We start from the raw sequence: 23,757 nt of genomic DNA, 5'->3' as shown, positions 1-23,757 counted from the left end.
ACATTGTTGTACTGTTTTATTGAAAAGTCAAATTAAAAAAGTTTTTAAATCGAGAAAAACAACAACCAAGTTCTAATTTGGATTCAAATTGTAAAGTTTAGCTAGCTTGACTGCAGTGCTGAAAAATCCTTCTTCCATTAGTGCTTATACACTGGGAAAAGGACACTCTAATTAAACCGTGTAGTCGAGCAACAACTAAATAAGACATGTGGATGCAGCCTTACTGAACAGCTGAGATCCACAGACAGACAGGAAGCCCAGCCAACAGTGATCCCTGACGGGTTTTCACTGTCACATCACGCACATCACAACAAGCTCAGACTGAGGTGTCCTGCGTCTGTCTGCCTGCCTTCAAACAAACACGACCTGTACTGTAACACCGGCACCGACTGGTGCCAAGAGGGAAAAGCAAACCTCACACCGCAGCGGAGCGGGTTTTCACTGTTCACGGATAAACAACAGGGATAAACAAATCTGCTACACAATCCTACTCCAAAAACACACACAGATCACAATATAACAAGGATTTTATTTCACAAAAATATCCTCATACACTCAGAGTAACCACAGCTGGAAGATACGCCCCAATATTACTGTGTTTCTGAAACTCCTGCCACTCCCCTTACAGACTGCTGATGATGAGGTGATGATGCATGAGGACAAGATACCCGACACTGGGTTAGAGTTGGGTTTATGGAAAAAAAAATGTCCGGTTTATCAAGGAAACATTTCAGAAAGAATATATATGATAGATAACTGTAGATACTAGATAATCCAGTCAGTAATGCACCTGCCATCACTCTTTTTCTTTTGAATAAATATCTAACTGTGATTATTTTGACTGAAATTGTGATTGCGACGTGCGATATAAGAGGGAATGGTCATTCTTACACCTTTATTCTCATTTTCATTTGAATAACACATTTTAAATTCTAATGATATTTGTGTGGATCTGTGAGAAACGACGATGTTGTTCTTCAGTCTGTAGAACATGGTGCGACAGGTCAGGACAATATTTCATCTAAAACAGTCATTTTACACACGTTTTTTTCCACTACATAGTACCGCCTCGCCTCGCCTCTACACAGTTTGGTTGTTTTTCCATTACACAATAGCACCTCCTCAACATGGATGGGGTCATCACTGCACGGCTGCATGAAACTGCTGTGACTCAGTTTCACACGCGACACACACACACACACACACACTAACTAGTGACTTCTAAAGCAGTTGTTTTCAGTGTAGCTGAATCTTTAGAACCAGTTCATTAAAAAAGATTGGTCCAGTACTTCCTGCATGACCGGAGCACAGACTAAACACACCAGAATCCACTGTTAAATAATGAGATTTTAAGACATTTCCGTGTTAAATGTTGGCACATTTTCAGGATTGTTAAGTCTTTATTAACTGATCTACAGGTCGGCATCGCTCGGTTTGATTCTTGTGTCGGGCGTCTCTTCCTGTTGCACTCTGACCAATCAGTGGCCGGCATTCTGGCAGAGCAGGTACCAGGTACCATCACTAATGGAAAAGCAAAATAACCGTGCCGAGGCGAGTCGCGCTAGTGGAAAAACGCCAATAGAGACCAACTCTCCAACTGTCTCACACTCACACCTGCGATCAACTTAGAGTCTCCAATCCCCAAATCTGCATGTTTTTGGACTGTGGACGGAAACCGGAGAACCCGTGAAAAGGATTAGAATGACATGGTTTTCTGTCGTATTGATCCCAAGTAAAGACACAAACATTCATAATCGCCACCATTTCCCATGCATATTACAGTATTCACGCTGTACCGTCGGCGTCCTTTGAAAAGCACAAACCTCTAAATAGCGCATTCTGTAAACCTCAAAAAGAAAACTTCATCCCGTCAATCAGGATGTAACTCAAAAACACCCGGATATTATTAAAAATGCAACGTTGCCCAGCCACATGTTTAACGTTTGGTGTAAACTTCATGCACGTCGCTGTCGTTTTATACTGGAAAAAAAAAAACACTGCTTCCTCCACAAACGTCCTGCCACGGACAGTGGACTCGATAATGTGGGATGTTAACCAGCTCTGGTGATTCATTTCAGCCTTTAGCTGTTACGCTGGCCTTGTGTGTGTGTGTGTGTGTGTTTTTTTAAACCTCATTGAGGATTCTGCGTTGTGCCTGTGGAGTCATCACAGCCGGACGCCTCCTTTCCTCAGAGAGAGAGTGCTCACAAGAACTAAATCATCTCCCTTTATAAGAGACAGTCTGAGTAACTGAGGATTGATGAATATCTAAAGGATTTGAGATGACTTTGTAACCCTTCCCAGCTTTACCTCATCTGAACCCTCTCTTTTTTTTCATGTTTTTGCCTCAGTATCCAGACGACATGTCGTGTGTGAATATAAATTCATAAATAAGCCGTATCTCCAGTCTGGCTTGAGTACATTTGCAAACTCCTGACTCCACTTACAGTATTTCTTACAGCATTAACCTTGAGGTTCGCACACTTTTAAATTAATTAATTGAGAAAAGAAAAAAAAAAAAAAAGATTTGTGTTACTGATAATTACAGTTTAACAGATTTCACAGTTTTCCAGGGACAGCAAGACAGGATTTAGTGGGTTCATTTATTTTGAAGGATAATTTCACTGTCTTTATTTTGTATTGTTAAATTCCATATTTTATCTATAGCTAATATTATGTGGCTTGCAGCCTAAATTAGACACTTAAGTTGAGGCCTTTCAAAGTTTCAAGCATGTTTAGCACGTTATATTAGGATCTCTTGTCTCCTGTATGCCGCAGTTTGATCTGGTTCCGATTTGATCAGATGTGAACCAGACCACAGTCCATCCCACTACATTATTGTACCGAGTGACACCAGATTAACTGTAACTGCTAACTCACTGACTCACTATCTTAGAGACACAAAACATTAGGACAAATCTCCAGTCAAATTATTGGTGCTCTGGAAGCTGAGTGAATACACTCAGTAACAGAGATTCATCCATTTGGTCCATACCATTTATTCTTCGAGGGTGACAGCGAGTACAGGAACAGGTATAGGTTGTGGACGTGGCTTTCTGGTTGCAAAACAAACCCCCAGAGATGGGATTAAGTCGCACAAATATGTAAGTCTTGAGTCTTAACCTTCAAGTCTTTAGCAAGTCCGAGACCAAGTCATTCTTGCAAGAGTCAAGTCATATGAATATAGACGATGAAGATGATTTCCAACCTAGAAATATGCTAAAATATGAGCTTTATTTGACACAGAAACACTGTATTACTCTTACAAAACAGAAATAAAATAAAAATAAATTCAACTAAATTGGAAACAATTACATTCTGAGCACTTATCGTGACCAACTTTTGACCAGTCAAGACGTTACCTAGCATCAAAATAGCAACCCACTGACTTCCTGTCTTACCTTCCTTAGTGGGATTTGAACAAGCGTTGAATGAAATTTCATTTAGTGGTGTTGGTGTTGCTGTCGCTCGGTTGCCAGGTTTGTACGCAAGGCCGCAAAAGCAGACACCAAGTGTTTTCTGTAAATATCTGTTAACTGATCAATATTTCAGAATATGTGAATATTCCGTAAAACAAAAAGTCTTCTTACTAAAGTCTAAGAAGTCTTGAACCAGCGTCCAAGCCAAGTGAGTCTCAAGTACTCAAATTTGAGACTTAAGTCGACTCAAGTCTGGCCGCCACCTTGCAAACCCCAACTGTGAATCACACGATTTGTGAATTGACCAGCACCATGTCAGTTTCTAAATTCAGAAGTTCACAAACGTCACCTACAACCAGGCTGTGGTGTCCACTCATACGTGCTGTGTTTTATTGTCTTTTTTCCTCTAAATATGAACATCATTTGAAAAGTTGACATCACGATCTACTGAACAAGACCCAAAACTAGCAAGTGAGACGCTTGACTCCTCAGGTAAATGTCCACTGACGTTATAACTGACCCAGTGTCGTCACCCCCTGAAGAGAGCAGCAGCCTATAACAGAGGCCACAGTCGGACACAAACAACCATTTATGCACACAATCACACACCTATAGAAGATTTACTGAAGGAGAATACGAGACAAACAATGAACAAGAAAACTCCATCGGTCTTGGGTTCATAATTTTGTTTTATATGAACATATGACACATATACACTGCAACAACTTTGCAGCCCGCATCCTGCATGCGGTTCACTTGAAGCGAAACCGAGACCTGCGTTTTTGGGTGGAACCAGAGTTTGCTTGGTTGGTTGCGCATTCACACATCCCCAAATGAACCGGATTTTCCGGGCAAACGAACTGGGGTTCGATTAAGAAGAAGCTGGTGTGAATGGAACCCTTAAAAACAACCACAGTGGACCACAAAGTGCTGTAGACGGAATAAATAAAAAGGCACAGAAGCATGCGCGAGGCGATAAGAGACATTGAAAACAACTAAAATACATTAAAAAGGCATAAAAACGTGGGTGAAAGCAACAACCAAGCAATAAACGGATCAAATAAGATAAAGGACACACCGCTTAGGTTCACAGAGACCAAACACACGCAGAACAACTTTAAGCAAAACTTTCTTTCTTTCTTCTGTTTCCAGTAATCGTACATGGTGTGATCAGGATGTGGGTTTGCGCGCGCACACACACACACACACACTGTTACACAGTCAGCCTTGTGTCACGACGCTGCCCTCTCTGGAGAGGCTGCTCTGCCACCAGATATCACAGCAATTAAAATGTTAGAAATCTAAAATCAGACTCGTGTCATCTTCAACGATGTGTGTACTGTAAGTTCTTGCTCTTGTACAGCTATAAGCATGCATGTTTGGAAAAGGGAGGAGGAGGAGGAGGAGGAGGAGGAGGACTTCATGATCAGTGCCGAGCGATGGGGCAGGTCCCTGTCAGCAAAGGGCAGGGAAATGCCAGAGGAAGTGCGGTGCAGAGGGGAGGCTTCCTGTTGGTAAACATCGACCCAGATTAACAGCGTAATTAACGAGGGTGTTGTGTGTGTGTGTGTGTGGGGGGGGGGGGGGGGGGGGTATACTGGCAGGTGTGTGTGTGTCACTGTGTACTTGTGTGCCAACATGACATCATTTATCGTACGTTTGTCAGCTCCTCAAACTCAAGAGCAGCCTGAACTCACTTTGTTGAACTTGCCTGTGGCGACTATAAATCCTTTAAAAGTCATCTTGACGTCCATTAAATTTTTCCACAAATTTGCTAAAGAAAATGATCACTGACAAACCGTAACAGATGAAAATGAATATTATGATACAAAAAAAATCTAAGATCTATAACGGATAGGAATCTTAAGTGTAAATTGTCGGTCAACAGAAAATTACGGAGCCAAACTCACCCGCATTGTCTAAAGAAAAATACCATGTGCACGTGAACAGGCGAATTTATCAAGGAATCCAAAGTGGCATCTTTAAAGATCAGAAATATAAATTAAACTAAAGGGTTTTAGCTCCTACACTGCCGAAAATAAGCGACTCAAACAAAAATGCTTTCTTGTTTTGTACTGTTTTATACATCATTATCACAACAACTAAATAAATAATAATAATAATAATACTAATAATAATAATAATAATAATGTTAAAAACTCTTGTGCCATGGTTCTCAATCTGTGGTACGTGTACCTCCAGTGGCATGCGCGCTTCCTCTGGTGGTACTTTGACAAGTGTGTCGAAAATGGAACAAATGAGTCAGCTTATCTCTCGCTCAGTGTGTGAAGTATAAGTGAGGATGAGGAGGATGATGATGAGAGAGTGTATAATCTATTATCTAGCGTTACTTTTCAATATAAACAGGTAACGATTAGATGCAAACCACTGGCAAACAAGTTCACGCAATAACGATTAAGTCGATTATCGCCATGTGACATTGCTGCACTGCACGCAGGAAGTGATTATCTTTTTCTAGTCAAGAGAGGTTGGTTGGAGTGCGACTGAAAAAGTGGCCCATGAAAAAGTTTAACAAGTAAATTCTACTGCTTAACAAAACCCAGTCATTTGGTCATTTGACAGGAGAAACACATGAGGCTCCACCCAGAGCCCTTTTTTAAGATAAGAAAGGAAGGTTTTTAGATCATTTCTATTTATGAGGACCAAACAGAGGAAAAACAACAACACAATTGAGTTTACATCTGAATTATCAGCATGTATCAACAAGAAATGACCCGATACTTTTCAATATCTACAGCAGTTAATCCGTTTAATGTGTCAACTCTGCTGAGACGTTCAGCAGACGCTACGAGCTCAAGTTCACTCATCTCATTTCTTCTCTTCTTCTGTGGTGAGAAGACGCGGTCAAACACTCAAATCGTCTCCTTCAGGATATTAGACGTGCTTTTCTCCCCAGTGTGACCTGCTGCAGGTCTCTATGAACTTTAGATGGAATTGATCAAACGGTGGTACCACACACACACACACACACACACACACACACAGTTCCTGCTGCCTGTCACAAGGAGGAGGTCCATCTGTTTCTCACCACAGCCGTTCTGCAGATAAAGATCTAATTTCTAAAAACAGCCAGGATGAGGTGATGTGGAGAGAGAGCAGGATGGAGACAGTGGGACATCCAAAGTGGACGCAGGAGGAACTGGGAGAGATGAGAGGAGAGAGAGTGGGAGTAAAGAGGAGGGAGAGAGAGAGAGAGAGAGAGAGGGGGAGAGCAGGACTTGGCATGGTTGGAAGCACTGGTAGTCTGTAGTGCACAGTGCGTGTGTGTGTGTGTGTGTGTTTTCTCCAGAGAGACAATGACTGAGCTCAGCGTGGGTGTGTTTGTTCTAGATATTTTCATCGTGTTTTTTATTTTTTTTAATTTATTTATTTTTCTCCTCTTTCATCCATTTAAGCTGTTATGACTAACATGCCCACGACATCATGTCACATCCCTGCAGTTTATTTGTGGCTGTGAAAAGCCTGACACCATCACAAGAGTGAAGGGATATAATCGTATTGAATATAAAAAAAAAGGAACATGAAGTTGGATTTGTGAAGGTGGGGTTTGTGTGTGTGTGTGTGTGTGTGTGTGTGCGTTAGATAACACACACAGGGTTTGATGTCAACGACGAGGAGCAACCGGAACATGAGTGAACTACTTCATAAATTCATTAATTTTCTGTTTGGTTAGACGTTACAAACAAGTTGGTCCAAAGGTCATTTCACCACAAAGCTCCAGTGTTTTTTCTCTTCTGCAGCTTACATCTTTTAACAGCCTGTTGTGTCATTCAAATTTTAATTATGTGGCGTTCAATTTCTTGGATGTTGGGGAAGGGTTTGATAGGAGTCTTATATATGTTGGTTATGTAATGTTTTACATGTATACATATGTGTTCAATAGGTGAATTCACTGATCAATTCATTCCACCAATTACTCAAATTCTCACCAGGTTTTTGATTCTTTTCTTTTACATGATTCACTCGAAATTGAAAATGAAATGATGAACATTTGTGCGTAACATGCACTCGGTTTAATGATTGACTGATTTCACCGAGAACCAATGAGCGTAAAGCACAAAAACAAGCGTTACATCATGTCCTCACATATGGTTACAGAAAAAAATAACATGTACAAATAACCTGCTTCACATGTGCTGCTGATGAAATAAGAGACATCTATATATATATATGTTATAGCTCGCTCGCTCTCTCTCTCTCACACACACACACACAGTGATTCTTCTTCCTACATGATATTCAGCTTTAATCAGTGCACGAACAACCTGTTAATCTCCAGGGGTGAACGCGCCTCACTGTTAGTGAAAAAAGGGGTAACACAAAAAAGCCTCTTTAGAATAACAGCAGTGAGTACTTTGTGTGTCTTACCTGTGTGTGTGGATGATGGTCGAACATGTCCATCTGGATCTCCTGGGTTGAGGTCGAAGGCGTCCTGGACATACTACTTTTCTGTACCATTGATTTAACTTTTTCTTTTTTTCTTTTTCTTTTTTAAATATATATAAATATATATATTCGTAGTAATATTGCTGTTGTTCTTTTAATCTATATTGTCTGTGTATGTCGGTGTCGACAGACTCATCTTCCTGCTGTGGTGGAGAGACGGTGGAGCCGCTGATGAATCTGAGCAGCCTGCTGAAATAATTGCTACAGCTGCCTCCCTCCAGCCTATAGCGTTACACACTGGCGCACCAGGCTTTTTACGCCGCTGTCAAGTCCGCGGAGTGACGCAAGTGTGCGGATTTCAAAATAAAGGTCTGCATAAACGTAAGGGGGGTGACACACCATTATGACAAGCAGAGGTGATGTAACTGCACTTGAGAAAAATTACTTTTGATACAGTAAATGTCATATACGTTAAGAGTTTTACTTATAAAAAGTGTAATATTTTAAAATATTATAAAAAGTGACTTCAACTTCTACCTAACTTCTAAGTTGTTTTCTGGTAACATCTATCTATCTATCTATCTATCTATCTATCTATCTATCTATCTATCTATCTATCTATCTACAGTTCTGACCAAGGTTAACTTAATCATCTACATCAAAAGTCAGTAACATGTTAATATAGTTATTTGGCCACTTGTTTGTTTAAGAGATTTATTAAACATCATTGTCACCTTTGTTTGAGGTTTACATGAGCCATGCACAAAAACAATATGTAAAAATGTGACAAAAACAAAAACATAAAGGGCATAGAAAGTAAAATGAGTGATACATTTAAATCTATATTTGTACATAAATATAAATAATTATATATTTGTGTGTATGAAATGTATTTGGGCAGAGATAGATCAGAAAAAGCTTCTTATAAATATATATTCGTGTGTATGAAATGTATTTGGGCAGAGATGGATCAGAAAAAGCTTCTTATAAATATACAAAAAAAGTAAAAAGAATACATTAAAATAAATAATTGAATAAAAGTAGTGAAAATCTAACACAACATAGTACATATATATGTATATATAGTAAGTAATAGTAGTGTGTCTAGGTGCACCTACGGGTTATTAAATAGCTTCATCCTCCCAACAGCGAGACACGCTTTTATTTTGAAGGCAGTATACTGTCATTTCCGTTTCGGTCCTGTCGTTTTCTTTCTGCCTTGACGCAGCTTCTGTGTGTGAGAGCCCCACAGACTCCAGCTGGGAGCCGCGGTCCACGCCCCGCTGAACAAACCCCACCTTCACTTATCGACTGATGAGGAGGAAACAGCAGAGCCCTGAGGAGGAGGAGGAGGAGGAAGAGGAGGAGAGAGTGTGGTCAGACTGACACTGGTGCCGCTCCACACTGAGATCCAGAGTCCTGATCCACTGGTGGGCTGTAATGATGTGAGAACTGTTTCAATTTCACAGTTACTTAGTTGCAGCAGCAGGGGAGGAGGCCCAGTGTCTCTCTCAACTGTCCATGTGTGGCCTTGACCAAAAATATACACCTAAGCCCCTGCAGCAGCTCCAGGGACCGTCCAGTCTGTGAGTGCTGAAAAACAGGAATGAGGCAAATGCTCCTGAGGTATTTTTTTTTCAAGTTAGATGTTTTTTGTGGATAAAGACAGCAACAAAATGAAAGAAAATACATTAAACATACAGAAAAGTGAGACATGCATGAAAACACTTTGTAATACTATTTTATTTTATAGTATAGTATAGTATTTGTCCAAATCCTCAACCCAGCGTCAAAAAGAATCGGTGAACTCAAACGGAGGACTCCTCCACCCACCACTCCCTTTTCCCAAGCATGTCAGGGAACTACGGTGGCCTTCACCTACCAGAAAAGATGCTGCTCCTCTTCATCGTCATAGCAAGGTCTTGCTTCAAAAATGCACAATACAAGCTCCGGTTGGTTTGTCCTTTCAGTGTGCTGCAGAAACACGATAACAAAAAAGACGATGGCCTCCGGAAAACAAGGTCCTTGTCTGTACAGCACATAGAAAAGGCTCATGTAAAGGAATTAAATCAATTCATGTGAATAAACTCTCTACATGTCACCAGTTTGAATCCCGGGTTCGACTCAGGGTGTTCATTATGCGTTGTTATTGTTGAATGTTCTCCCTCTACAGGTACAAAACGTAGTCCAAAAACATTGGACACTCTACATTGTCTTCGTCCTATGTCAGCTGGGTTTGGCTCCAGCTCCTAAGCGTTTGACAACGAGTGACTCATTTATCCTTGAGACCAGCTTATAGTCTCTGATTCACTCATAAACCATGTGTGGCTCTCTCACGAAGACAACTGCAGAAATAAAGACAACTTTTAAGGCCACGCAGCAAACCATGATATCATGTTCATCAACTAAGTGAGTGTGAGTTAACAATGGGGATGATTCATCCTCGTCCACCTCTCATACAAATCACCCAGAGAGGTGAAGGGAAATCTCTGGGAGCTGATCATGATGCCACTCGATTGAACACCCACAGAAGATGATCCTCTGCAGCTGTAGCGCATACGTACTTCCGGAAGAAATGGGTGGGAGGACGCCGAGTGTACGATGAGGTATCTATGACGATGTCTCCATTGAGTCCCCAGGTCTCCTGCTGCAGCTGGTCGTCCACGTCCGCTTCCAAGGACAACAAAGTGCAGCTGGAAACACGGGAGTTTTCAGTTTGCTCTCCGCTGTGTCACTCACTTACGCTTCAGCTCGTTGCCCGAGGTAACTGTGTGAAAGGACACTGAGTCAACAGCGGCGTCTCCATTTAGCTCATGCTCTGTGCTTGTGTAGAGGTGACGTCACGCGGTCCCATCAGCCGCAATCAAAACGACCGCCATTTTGGCAGGAAGTCGTGCCGCTCACACCCAAAACAGTCGTGGAGAAGCAAGAGCCAACGCTGACTACCTTTAATATCCTCTTTATTTTACATGCTTGTATTGTGATGTGAGAGCGTTTTCCGGTGTAGGACAAGGGAAAGTTTATTAGAAAGTTGAAGAATTCAGAATACTGCAAGGCTGTATGTCTGCTCCGACTTAGAGGTGGACAAGATATACTGTATGTACATTGTTGTTTTAAAGATACTGTATGTAAATTGGGAGAAAATAAACCGTCATGAAAATGTTTTTATTACCTGCTTGTTGCTTATTTGCTGCACAATTTCCCTGAACAGCAGAGCACCTGAATTTAATAATATACAGTATAATATATGTAAAAATGAATTTTTACTTGAATGCTAAAGTTAAAAGCAAATAAGAGTTGTTGACCTGAAACAAGTGAGTATGGATGGACTAATTACTGTCAATATCCCAAAATACCTTCTCTGACTGTCCATAGTCATGAAAAACACACCAGGGACATTACGACTTAATGTCAAGGTTATCGCCATTTTGTGTGGATCTATTTTTACAAAAAGCAACAACAAACAACATTTCAGAAAGTAATGTTCCCAGCGAGCTGAGCAAAAAGGAGGCGGTAACAAGATGCATTCAAAACCTCTGGTAAATTTCATCACTTCTGCAGGATCTACAGCAAAGGTTTCAAACTTGTGGTTATTTCTGTATGTTAGTATGTTTGTAAGTAATAGATTCATTTGCATCATATATACCTGTATTGCTCCCTGTTAACACAGATGCTTTTATTTAACCACCACTAGTAAACAGTTGCTAAATTGGACTTCTCATTCACTTGACTAGAACCTTTATATTGGCCACACTAGATGCTCAGTGGCCCCTGAGTCGTTTGAGTTTGAGACACCTGATTTAGAGCGTGTTGAGCTCAGATGAGCAGCTACAGTAACAAGATGCATTCAAGAAACCTCTTCAACTTCATCACTTGTGCAAACTAACATGCAGTCCACTCACTGACTGCTTGCTGCTGCTGCCACCTTGTGATTATAGATGGACCAAAAATGAGGTTTGAGTAAAAATGTTGTTGTAGTGTCTGTTCCATATTAGTAGACTATGTTGTCTGCTTTTGAGGTATAGTCAACATTTCTACTGTACAATTAAAGGGTGACCTACCTGTAATAGCAAGATTAAACATACATTGTGATTGTAAATTAAAACTGATATTTTACAAACATCAGTGACGTAACAATGTTAGACTGGAAGAAAAACACAGTCAAATTGCATTCTTTCACCAGCTGATGATCTGCTATTTTGGGTTTTTACTTCCAGACGATGATTTCATTTGGTGTTCTGGGCTATCTGAGGTAAAAGTGCTCCTCATGCTCCCACACAGTGAGCGTGCACTGTTGCCACGGTGACGCTGCTGTCTGACAGTCAAGGCTGCAACAATGGCAACCCTAATTTGTAGCCAGTCAAAAAGCAATGTATCAGTTATTATAAATGTCTTTGTACTTTGAGGGGCCGTCTTGAAAAACTCACTTTAAGCCCAAATTTGCATGAACTTAATTTCTGTCCTCAATTGTCTTGTTTTTAAAGGGACAGTGTGTAAACTTGTCTTCCTCTTTGTCTCTTTTTTATCAAAGAAAAACCCACAGAACCTGGCAAAAATAAATGCCAGAAGGTGGCACAATAATGACGAATCAAATATCAAATGTTGGAAATACTACACCTCTCAATAATTAGCTCAAAATCTGACTCACAAATCCAGCTTATTTGCATATGGTGAAAATAAAACAGCAATCTTCCCAAAAGGAAAGGCTTAACAAATCCTGGTTATTATTTTGAGATTTTGTCCAATCATCATAAATCTTGGTTCATACCTGCAGGCAACAAAGCACCATAAATATCAAATATTAATGTGTATGCTGGAACATTTTACTGATTTATAACTCAAGATACCAAAAATTATTCAATTATTGTGATGCTGTTCAGTTCTTTCCTTAGGAACATAAGCATTCACATTGACAGAAATGTGATTGGTCTAAAGATTGTATGTGGTTCTGGGCTTTCTCACGTCTAAAACCTGCAAACTGCTGCCACTGGACCATTGAGCTGCTTCCTTCGGTGGAGTGCAAACGCTCAGCTATAACTTGTCGTTGTTCTTATAACTTTCCTTGAGCTGCATATTTTAGACCTCATCAAGACTTGTTTTTTTTAACTCTGCTGATTGTGTGCTAATATGGGCGTCTTTCACATCTTCAGAGGGGTGAATTTTACAGTGCATCACTTAAGAGTTCAGGCTGTTAAGAACATAACTTTTTTTTGTCTCTGCCTAATAGCTTAGCTAACTAAAACAAACTAGTATGACTTGCAGCAGCAGGCACTAATTACTACTAACATCTATGATAAGAATAGGAATTGTACATATGTATGTTATTATTTAGCAAGGTTTTTCGGCATTGAATTCCCTTTTCTTTTAATTTAAAACATGTTATTGTAAAAATAAAAAATTGCCTGGCAAAAAAAAAATATATTTAATGTATTTATTTTAATCTAAATCTTATATCAACAATATTAAAATACAAGAGAATAAAATATATATATCTTACTGGTTATGCTGGTCTTAACACCGCCTCCATGTGGTAGAATTTGAGAAAGCACCCAAATACTACGTAACCCAGCATGCATTGCAAAAACGGCGGTCGCAGCCATAATTATACAAAGGGGGGTTACATGTTTACATTTTAAAGTAAATCTCGAATTACATTTGCCTCTATAAATCGTCCATGTGTTAGAGCTTTGGAAAATAGAAGCACTTCAAAATGTTTAGGGTGTTAGTTGAGTATGGGCTACGAGCGAGCTGTTTGGTGTTTATAGATGGACTCTCCCCTGTAATGGTATCTTCCAGCCCGTCTCTCCAGCCTTCCTTTTCCTATTGAAGTAGCAGCCATGAGGTAGGATTCGAGCCGATGTTACAATAAAAGACATTATTTAGTGGTTAAAATGTACTTCTATCGACCCCGAGTGACTCTACTAAGACTGTTGATTGTGTTGTTAGTCGATACTGGACGCGTGTGCTTCAATACACGATTAAAAACCTACATTTTCACATGTGTCGGTGTAACACGATGTGGCGGACGGAGAGGCCATGTTGTGCTGGCGGCTAGCTCAATGCTACCGGTGCGGCTAACGGCTTCTATCCCTTATATCACTCAAAATAAAGTGATTAAAATCATTAAAACCGAGGCAGTGTTCTGGGTGACAAACACGTAGAGGCACGGGGTTGACTGTTTAATTGTCTGAACCGTGTGTTGTCTGTGCGTCTCGCAGCATGCTCAGGCTCCAGAAGAGGCTGGCCTCCAGCGTCCTACGCTGCGGCAAGAAGAAGGTCTGGCTGGATCCCAACGAGACCAATGAGATCGCCAACGCCAACTCCCGTGAGTGAAGTAACAATATTTATTTGTCCTGTATATCATATAAATTAAATAACTTACCACCCGTTCTGTCACTGCTAACGCTCACTGCTACATCACAATTAACACCATCAGGCTAAATTGTCTTTACGTCTAATGTTCAGTCTTCGGGAAAGTAAATTTAAGTCGCTCAGTGTATTGATATTCTTGCTGTCCTGTCGTTTCGCCTTGATTCGATTTTAAGGTCTGTATTCGATTCTCGATCTTTTTTTTTTATAGCGTCGATGGGTCTGCCATTTTTAGTCTTGCCAAGTGTAGTCTGGGATCATTTGGGTTTATGTCATGATAACTAGTTGAATTTTTAATTCCCCATTTTGATTGTCTACATGGTGTCATGACTGATAATGGCAACGTATCACACTATGGCCTTATTGTTAAATTTAATTTATTTATTAACAATATGAAGGTACCAATAACCAGTATTTTGCTTAAATCTAAAGTTTTCCACCACTGAAGAAGGTAGCATGTCTGATTATCTTGAGTTGAAGTTCCAAATGAGGACCGTGTTAATTCCTGTGTTAATGGAGTTGTGTTGTAGTTGTGTATATGTCCTTGCTTGGATGTCCTGTGCTTTGTTACATGCTCATAACATAGCTCACACACTGTGGTTTTCTTGTCGACATTCCTTAGTTACAGCCCTAATTCATACAGTCATTGACAATTATTTGTCATTGGTAGCCCATCACATTTCAAACACGTCAAACTGACATAATTAACATTTCAAAGCCTCAGTGGAAATAGGAACATTAAACATGTCATCTTAAACATTATGTTATGTTTCCTTATTTAATACGCCCCCAAAACAAGTCTGATGTCACCTCATGGCAGGATTGGAGGTCTGATCAAGATATACTTTTCCAAACTCTACTACTCTTATGTTTGTTTTAATGTTATTTGTTAATCATATTCCGAGGTGGTGTTTGTCTTGAATTGTGTTCTGGGTTCTTACTGTTTGTTCAGTGGTGTTATTTAGCGCCACCGTGTTAACTGAATTGCTTCCTTGTGTGTTCAGGTCAGCAGATCCGTAAACTGGTGAAAGATGGTCTCATCATTCGTAAACCTGTTACGGTCCACTCCAGGGCCCGCTGCCGCAAAAACACGCTGGCACGCCGCAAGGGAAGACACATGGGTGTCGGTAAGTTGAAATGCAACTGACTAAAGGGCCACCTGTGTGATTCCATATTTAATTAGGTATTAAGCTGTGTTGTAGTATGAATACCACTTGCGTTATATTAACTGCACAATTGAGCGTACATATTTGATGTCTTTTCTTAGGTAAGAGAAAGGGTACAGCCAATGCCCGTATGCCAGAGAAGTTGATCTGGATGCGTCGCATGAGGATCCTGCGTCGTCTGCTGCGTCGTTACAGGGAGTCCAAGAAGATTGACAGGCACATGTAGGTTCATAGACTTTTGTGTCAGACTGCTGTTTTTGTCTGAGGATTCTAATAGAGTATTGTTATATCTGCCGAGGATGTTATGATTGTAAACTGCAAAGTTGTAAAGATCATGATTAAACTTTCTGGGGATGTAGTATATGGTCATTGTGGGAAACTCATTTTCATTTGTTGCAATTGGCTGACTTCATATCAACTAGTTGCATGGTGACACATTATGTGATCTGTTAATTCAATATATCTACCCCGTTCCTGTCCCGCTGTCCCTCAGGTACCACAGTCTCTATCTGAAGGCCAAGGGTAATGTGTTCAAGAATAAGCGTATCCTTATGGAGCACATTCACAAGCTGAAGGCAGACAAGGCCCGCAAGAAGCTCTTGTCGTAAGTCAACACTCAAACTTGGTTTCTTGTTTTGTACAGGTTCTTGTATTCCTTTTGAGTAGATGTTGAAATCTTAATTTGAGGCAGTAAGGCCAGTATTTTGGCAAGTTTCTTTGGTCGAAATTGTTAATCATTCATTTGCCTGGGATTGGAAAATGAAAAACAATTGACTGACAGTGTTCCATATTATGTATTTAATGATATTTTTTTAAGCCAGGAGATGATTGTTGACTGTAAATACATGTGAACGTGAACTTCTATCACTTCCTCTTTCCTACAGTGACCAGGCCGAGGCTCGTCGCTCCAAGACAAAGGAGGCCCGCAAGCGCAGAGAGGAGCGTCTCCAGGCCAAGAAGGAGGAGATCATCAAGAACTATGCCAAGGAGGAGGAGGCCAAGAAGTAATCTGACTCTGCCACCAGTCAAGTGCTGACAATAAAAGTGTACATAAAGACACATAAAGTCTCGTCTGCCTCATTGTGGAAATGTATCATTAGCAGGAAATAACTAGTTAAAGGAAAGAGTTGAAACTCTCAGTGTGTCTTTGACAAGTCTTTACCCTCTGACTTATACATTTTTAATCTGGCTGTGCAGTAAATATCCATCACTAATAATGTTTTGGTTTCTTTTGCTTTATAAACAGCTGCTGGATTGTTGGAGATTAAACAGGGAAGAAAATGTGAACTGTATCATCCTTAATATGCCAATTATTTGCAGACCAGCTGAAGCAGTTGACTGCTTTAATTTCAGCAGCAGTGTGGTGATTGATCCAAAGTTAAAATCTCTCATCTGTTTAAGCTCGAAACAGCTGTGTTTGGGCTTGATCGTCGCTTGCAAAAATTACAGGAATTTTTTTTTTTTTTTTTACCCCAAAATGCAATTATTTAATTTTAGGCCACCACTACATTTGTTTTTGTAGCAATGCTAAAATGACTATACAATTAAAGGGTGACCTACCCTTGCACTCGAAGGACCCTGGATCTCCTAAAACTGGAGTGTAACACTGATCAATATCCTTGGAGAAAAAGGTCGATCGCACCTAGATTATTTATGACATGCATGAGCATCACATACACATTTTGAATGAGTTAAACTCTGAGCTGGTGGGGGGGGGGGGGGTGGCCCCCCTAAATTAAATTCAGTTTATGGCCCCATTAATGATCAGGCTGGCCTTGCGCAGAAACAGTGGTTATTGAGTATGTGTGAATGTATTTATTGTAGCTGAGGGACTAAATATCTGATCGCATGGATTTCAGTGCAGGAGCCTGAGCTGAACAACTGCAGCGAGGTCATAATATTGACTGTAAAATGTTTTCTTTTTTTGGAGGACAATGACGTCAACAAGCTCAGCAGTGTGAGGGGCAGACTTGCTGTCTCCACATTTTTGCTTGGCCACAGCATTTTTTTTTTTGACCATCCGTGCCACCTCTAACATTTTTATCTCCCATCAAAGATAGACAAACAGGTTGAGTTTCTTTACCTTCAGCTACTCTGCCATGGTTTTACTGATGAAAACTACACACTTAAAAGTAGTTAAATGTATTTGTACCTTTCCTGCCATCTAGTGGTTACAACTGCTATGACAAATATAGACATCAATGCAATTGTTGATGGTTTTGCAGTTTGATGACATTAAGGCCAGATGGTAATACAGGTTAATCTTATTATAGGCACAGCACAGTTATTAATATTCTTCCTATAGGTAAGTGGTGTATTTGTTTTAGGTCAGTGATAGGTGCGCACCTATCACTGACCGTGGAGTGGCTCAGTGGTTAAGACCGCCTGTGGTTAACTCCACCCCTGGCAGGTTGTACTCAATTCCCTCGTAAGTCGCTTTGGATAAAAGCGTCTGCTAAATGACATGTAATGTAATGTAATATACATATGTACAAACATGTCAACATGCAAACAAATTCAAAACACCACATTCTTATTAGCAAATGCAGTTACACACAGCAAACAGGCACACACTTATACGCAACATTTAAGTCAAAACACTGTCACACAAATCAGGACCCAGGACTCTCTTTGTGTTTCCCAGTAAAGTGGTGTTTATTTAACATTTAACAAAATACAACATTTAACAAAACATAACATTAAGGAAACACTAAAGCATTAAGAAGAAAACTCAACAACATTATCCAACACAAACATGACCAAAGTGCTAATGTTGTGCTAGTTAAATGAAACATACCTGGATAATGTGATTCATAGTCTGATTACTCCTGCATGTAGACGCTTAGTCGGACTGGAGTCAGACTTGGTGAAACCCCCCCCCCCTTCTTTGACTGGCAGTGTCTTTCTTCGGACAACACAGCAACAAGAGCCATGCTCGATCTAATTTGTATCACGGTTAGCATGAAACAGAACCAGAGCACGACCCATCTCACCGCTCATCTCGCCATTCACTGTTTGTTTTTCTGTGATGTAAAGGTCAGGAACAGGAAACGGATTCAATACACCCAAACTTATAGGGAGATACAGTCAGACATACCCCAAATGTTACACCCTGCAGCTTTAAGTGAAGGCCTGGTGGTCACAGCTGGTATAAAAGTGTCCAAATGTCCGAAAAGATTAACCAGGAGGACACACTGTGCATGTGTGTGATTTGCCAAAGGTTTTGCAGGGTTGTGTGAGTTCAAATATCTCAGACCAGATGATGACACAGTCCACTGTTGTTCCAGACACAGCACAGTTATAGCGCCTCTCTCTGCAGATGAGTGGTGTATTTGTTTTAGCGCCGAGGTATTTGTGTAGCGATTTCTGTCAGCAAATCTGGATTTACTGTAACAGCAAGGTTCATCTAATCATAACATTACACCCTAACAATGGGGATCTACTAAATTCAAGCTATTAGGCATTGATTTGAAATGCAGTGGAAGAGTGGGCCCCTTACACCCACAGCAGGAAGTGTAAATTATTCATGTGTCCCTCTGAGTGGTTGCGTATGTGGCCACAGTGTGTCGCGGTGTGGTCTGCAGGTTCGTGTGCAGCGTGGGGTGTTTGTGTTTACGTGTGCGTTTGTGGAACATGCAGCGGCTCCAGATCTCATGCTAAGCAGCTGTGGAATGCGGCGGGATCAGCTGCCCCCAAACCACATGACCCCATTACTGCCCCCCTCAGGCCTGCCTCTCCCATCACACCTCCCTCTGGAGCCATTCGCCAGCCATCAGCCACCCCCAACTGAAAGGCTGACAGCTGGACAAAACCCAGGAAATGATTCCATCAAGTGGCCCACCAGTCCCAGAGCTCAGGATTAGATCTCTGCTACAGGAGGATAATGAGAAAAGTGTCACATATGTTTAAATATTTAAAGGTAAACCAAAGCATGCACCTTTAATCTCTCGACAATGCCTGCTTGGGAACATTTTGTTACATTGTTTTCTAATAATTGATGTTTTGTATCACATCCCTTGCCTCTTGTCATCTCAGAAATATCCACATGCACACTCTGACTCCTCTGATCACCACAGAGATGTTATTTGCATACAACTTGCGTGTCTGACAGTACAGTACCGTGCGGGTCTGTCCCCACCGAGCTTCGACTTGACATTTCGTCGCAGTGGTTTCAACAGATGTGAGTCAGACTGAAGTTGGAAATAGAAACGCACAAACACGTCACATAATTACAGTCCACACATCCTGTCTGATACTCGACCCTTATGTGTACATGTATGTGTACATACTGTATGTGTGTGTGCACGTTTGTATATATATATATATATATATATCTATTATCATGATGCGCTCACAAGCCACTTTATTAGGCACTCACCACCCAGTGTGGTCTTCTGCTGCTGTGACACATCTGCTTCAAGTTATTTGAGTTAGTGCCTTGAGTTTCATCATTTCCAACCATTGTGAGACATTCTCCTCCTCACTCTGTCATCATTTTCCCTCAGAGAACTGTCGCTCACTTTTTTTTCCCTCATACCAGAATATGTAAACCCTAGAGATGTTTGTGTGTGAAAATCACAGTAAATCAATAGTTTAATCAAAGCCATGCCACACCCAGAGTGACTTGAATCATCTTTCTTTCCCATTCTTTAAACTTCATGGATCCTCTTGACCATGTCCACATTCCTCAATCCATGGCGTATCTTTCCATTGTTTTACTGACGATGTGCAAATGTATCTGCCACTTAAATGGGGAAACTAAAACTCTCTCAGACTCTCTTCAGCCCATACTTGACTACATTCATGATGTCAATGAAAATAAAACAGAAGTGATAGTGTTTGCTCACCCTCATCGAGTGCATGTGGGTGCATTGGGTCCTCCGGCCCCAAGAATCCACACAAGACCTCACGAGGTCTTAGAGACACTAATCCATACATCTCGGCTGGATTATTGTAATTCTTGGTATGGGAAAAAGAATAGAGACCACATTGCACTCTCTCTCCACTGGCTTCCTATTCGGAACGTCTTTGTTTTCGTGCTCCATCCCGAGCTCTGAGGTTTAATGACAGGCTGCTTTTAGATGTTGCCAAATTCCCGACTAAAAACCCAGGGTGATCTTTTCTGTAGCTGCCCCTAAACTTTGGGACCGGTTACCCATGGAAATTAAATTGCTTTTAAAGACCCACCTCTTCTCCTTGGCTTTCACCTCAGGATGAAACTTGTATGTCGTTTTTACCATTTTACTATATTGTCTCACTATTTTTACCGTTTTACTTCTATTTTTTATTGAAGTTATATTTTATACCTTTTATGCTGCTGTGCCTTTAAATCTGTAAAGCACTTTGGTCAAGCTTGATTGTTTTTAAATGTGCTCAAGAAACAAAGTCGACTTGACTTGACTAAGTTGCTGCAATGTGATTAGATATCCACTTTGTACAACATAATAAAGAAGTGTGTGTGTTTATACCCAGCTTGGCACCTGACAGGAAGCTTGTTTTCAGGGAAACACCCTTCATTCAGGGCTGTTGAGATACTGAGCAGAAATGTCAGACAGACATATACGTGTTTCACATCCTGTCTCCTCTGTTTTTTGAGAGGAAGCATCATCACTTCTGAGCAAACAGACAAACAAGTCAACCAGGTAGTTAAGGTTTTGTTTCTGTGAAAATGAGACCTTTGTCCTTCCATGGACTCTGGGGGGGAAGTACTTTGTTCCCCTACAAACAGTCACCCACTCCATTCAGACTTCCTGTCAAGATGCGCACCCGTGTGCAGAGGACATTGAGCCTGTTTTTCAACCCTCGTCCATGCAAACATGGGGAAAAACAAAACAGTGTTGACACTTATTTAGTGTCCAATTTTGTGGGCACATGCCGAAATGATTAAATTGTGGAAGGTTGCAGAATTTATGGTGTGTCAACGTTGTATGGACTCTTCTGGATGACTCGAGAATGATTTATTAATGCTAAGAAAAAGACATCGGGGCCTTTCTGCGGGGACACACACACAAGTTATGAAATACTGACAAATATCCTGTGTAACAAGATTCTTAAGTGGTTAAATAAGCTTATAGAGTATTTAGATGAAAATGGCTTTTTGTGTAATAAACTAATGACGACCTGTTGTTAGCAGGGGGCAGCAGGATTACCTGTAGTGAGGGCGGATCCAGGTGAGACGTCGTTTGGACATTTTATTTAACAAGCCACATCAGAAGGGAGGTGCTGTGCCTCTTCTACAGAACTCTCTTTTCAGTTTTCCTGTGCAGTCGCTGTTTTTCTTGTTCCCCACAGCCTTGTTATTATCAAGGAGTTTCCAGGCTTTCCAGAAAGCTACCTTCTCCCCCACATTTTGCTTCACATTTTTATCTCCTATCTTCTTCTTCTCTCTCTTCAGATTGGGATGTTGAGAAAATGCCAGCGTGGTAAGGAAGAGTGATTTGTCTTTTGTTTCCACTTCAGAGATAATTTTGGGTATAATGAAGACGTGTGTGTGGACTGAGAGTTGGTCAGAACATATACAAAACCCAGATCGCCATTTTATCCACACACAAGAACGAAATACACTTGTACCATCGCAAACACACACCGCATACTCCCCATTAAGAGGGCCAGCTGCTCCGTGTAGACACCAGATCTGCTCATCAGTCAAGGTCCCGTTACATGAATGTGTTGGAAGTAAAAAGCAGGTCAAGTTTCTTTCTTTACCACCACTTTGTCTTTATTGGTTCAATTAGCCTGGTTCAATGGCAGACCACTTTATATTGATCACCCTGTCTGCTCAGAGCAAAGCCTCAAACCACACGCAGACTTCTGCCAAAACAAAACAAAAAAATCCGAGGGGCTGTTTTGTTTTGGATCTTCTGTGAGTCAGGTATTTGGGTTGCTATGGCACAGCTCGGCTTACACAGCATGTCATTAGTCGGCATTATTGTTTTATTGCAAAAAAGCTCAGCATGAAGTTTTCCACGGGAAAACTAAAACCAGAGGAATACACTCAGGACACTTGGGGTGTGGTCATCTATATTTGTGGGTGTTAATTGTTAAAATGCATCCCATATGCTCGACATATTTCCTATAATTCTCCTTCAGCTTTACCACCATGTCTTAATTACCCTTCCACCGCACAGCTAGCAACACAGCGCTCCGAAAGCCAAACAACGGTTCCTCTGGGCATCAGCTCCCCAAACTCTTCCAGCTTTGTTGTTTATCTCGTTCTCTCCCTCTCTTCTCTGGTCTTTCTGCTTCTTTCAGTGACATCTTGAGTGTTTTAAGTCAGTTTCCTCTGTTGATCCAGCCAGCGGTGCTCCCATGTTGGAAACAAGCTCCGGTCTCAGCTGACTTCCCTTTGATCGGCCCCCAACCCACTTCCCACTTCTTGCAAACTGAGAAACACTCATCTTTTTATTCTCTTTTTTTTGTTACCTCTTTAAGCCCTTTTCCGGAATGAACACTGAACTTGTCAGGACTAGTAGTCCTAATGGAGACCAAAACCTGTTCCTAATAAGGCAGAACCTTATTTTTCTGAGGAACTGTTTAAATCCAAAATTTGATTAGGGTTAGGTTAGGGTTTGGGTTAAGCATTAACCGGTTATGGTTAATGTTAGATATAATGCTTTGTTTAGACTGTCCAAATGAATGGAAGTAGCTGCACACATGCTAGTTAGGAGGCAAACTGTGGGCTAATTCAGTCCTGTGCACTCATGTTACTGCCTGCTTTCTGCTCAAAGGAGAGGGGCTTAAGCTTCTCTGGGCGGAGGATGACTGGGGGAGGGAAGGTTGAGGCCCTGAGGTGGGGGCACATAACACACAAGGAGCTCTAGTTTTGGTGTGAAGACTGAGAGTTTGTCTGTGTGTGAGTGCATGGGAGAAAGTGGGGAACAAGAATAAGTGGCCCAAAGAAAGACAGGTGGAAAAGTGGACCCTGAATCACAGCAATCTACACACTGTAATGCCCAAATAAAAAGGAATACAAACAATCAAACAAACACAATGCTTACAAAGCGCCTGCCCCCACTTTGGACACTCATTCCATTTGTAGTCAGAACTCGGAGCAACTACGTGGGATTCTAGGATGGCTGCCACCATACAAACACTGCTATTTTTTTTTACCACGATTAATGGCAAATCAGTCGTAAACATGTGTCACGGACTACATCACTGCCTGCACTGAAACTGTAGTGCCAACTAAACAGATTTGTGTATACTGTAATATCCAAATACATACACAAAACCCTGAAGAACCTCTTTCAGCCTTGTTGTCTTTCCCTCTCTCTTTCCTGGACTTTCTGCTTTTTTCATTTAAACCTTGAGCTTTTTAATGTCATTTTCCTCTGCTGATCCAGCCAGCAGTGCTGCCATGTTGGAAACAAACTCCACTCCCAGCTAAGCGAGGACTT

General features: G+C 41.0%; 2 protein-coding genes across 3 annotated transcripts in view; one reads left to right on the top strand and one right to left on the bottom strand.

Annotated features, from left to right (window-relative positions):
- cacnb1 (calcium channel, voltage-dependent, beta 1 subunit) overlaps window positions 1-8,088 on the bottom strand; it is a 37,557-nt gene extending 29,469 nt beyond the window's left edge. For both annotated transcript variants that reach the window (XM_058652859.1, XM_058652860.1), the window contains exon 1: window positions 7,809-8,088. In XM_058652859.1, coding sequence (XP_058508842.1) covers window positions 7,809-7,898 — 90 coding nt within the window. In that variant the 5' untranslated portion in view covers window positions 7,899-8,088. The remainder of the gene's footprint in view (window positions 1-7,808) is intronic.
- A 5,551-nt stretch (window positions 8,089-13,639) lies between these two features.
- rpl19 (ribosomal protein L19) lies at window positions 13,640-16,426 on the top strand. The gene is made up of 6 exons (XM_058652589.1): window positions 13,640-13,668; window positions 14,045-14,151; window positions 15,200-15,322; window positions 15,463-15,583; window positions 15,855-15,965; window positions 16,246-16,426. Exons 1-6 carry the CDS (start codon window positions 13,664-13,666, stop codon window positions 16,367-16,369), a joined length of 591 nt encoding a protein of 196 aa, XP_058508572.1. The 5' UTR covers window positions 13,640-13,663; the 3' UTR covers window positions 16,370-16,426.
- Window positions 16,427-23,757: the final 7,331 nt, after the last annotated feature.

Source organism: Solea solea, chromosome 16 (assembly GCF_958295425.1).
Source record: "Solea solea chromosome 16, fSolSol10.1, whole genome shotgun sequence".
NCBI lineage: Eukaryota > Metazoa > Chordata > Actinopteri > Pleuronectiformes > Soleidae > Solea > Solea solea.
Note: the sequence above shows the minus strand (reverse complement) of the source record. Positions and strands in the feature narration are given on the sequence as shown.

What these genes read in the sequence shown, in the direction of transcription:
- rpl19 (XM_058652589.1), top strand. An exon ending in GATCGCCAACGCCAACTCCC is followed by an intron (nt 14,152 to 15,199) that starts GTGAGTGAAGTA and finishes TTGTGTGTTCAG; the next exon opens with GTCAGCAGATCCGTAAACTG. An exon ending in GCCCGCAAGAAGCTCTTGTC is followed by an intron (nt 15,966 to 16,245) that starts GTAAGTCAACAC and finishes TCTTTCCTACAG; the next exon opens with TGACCAGGCCGAGGCTCGTC.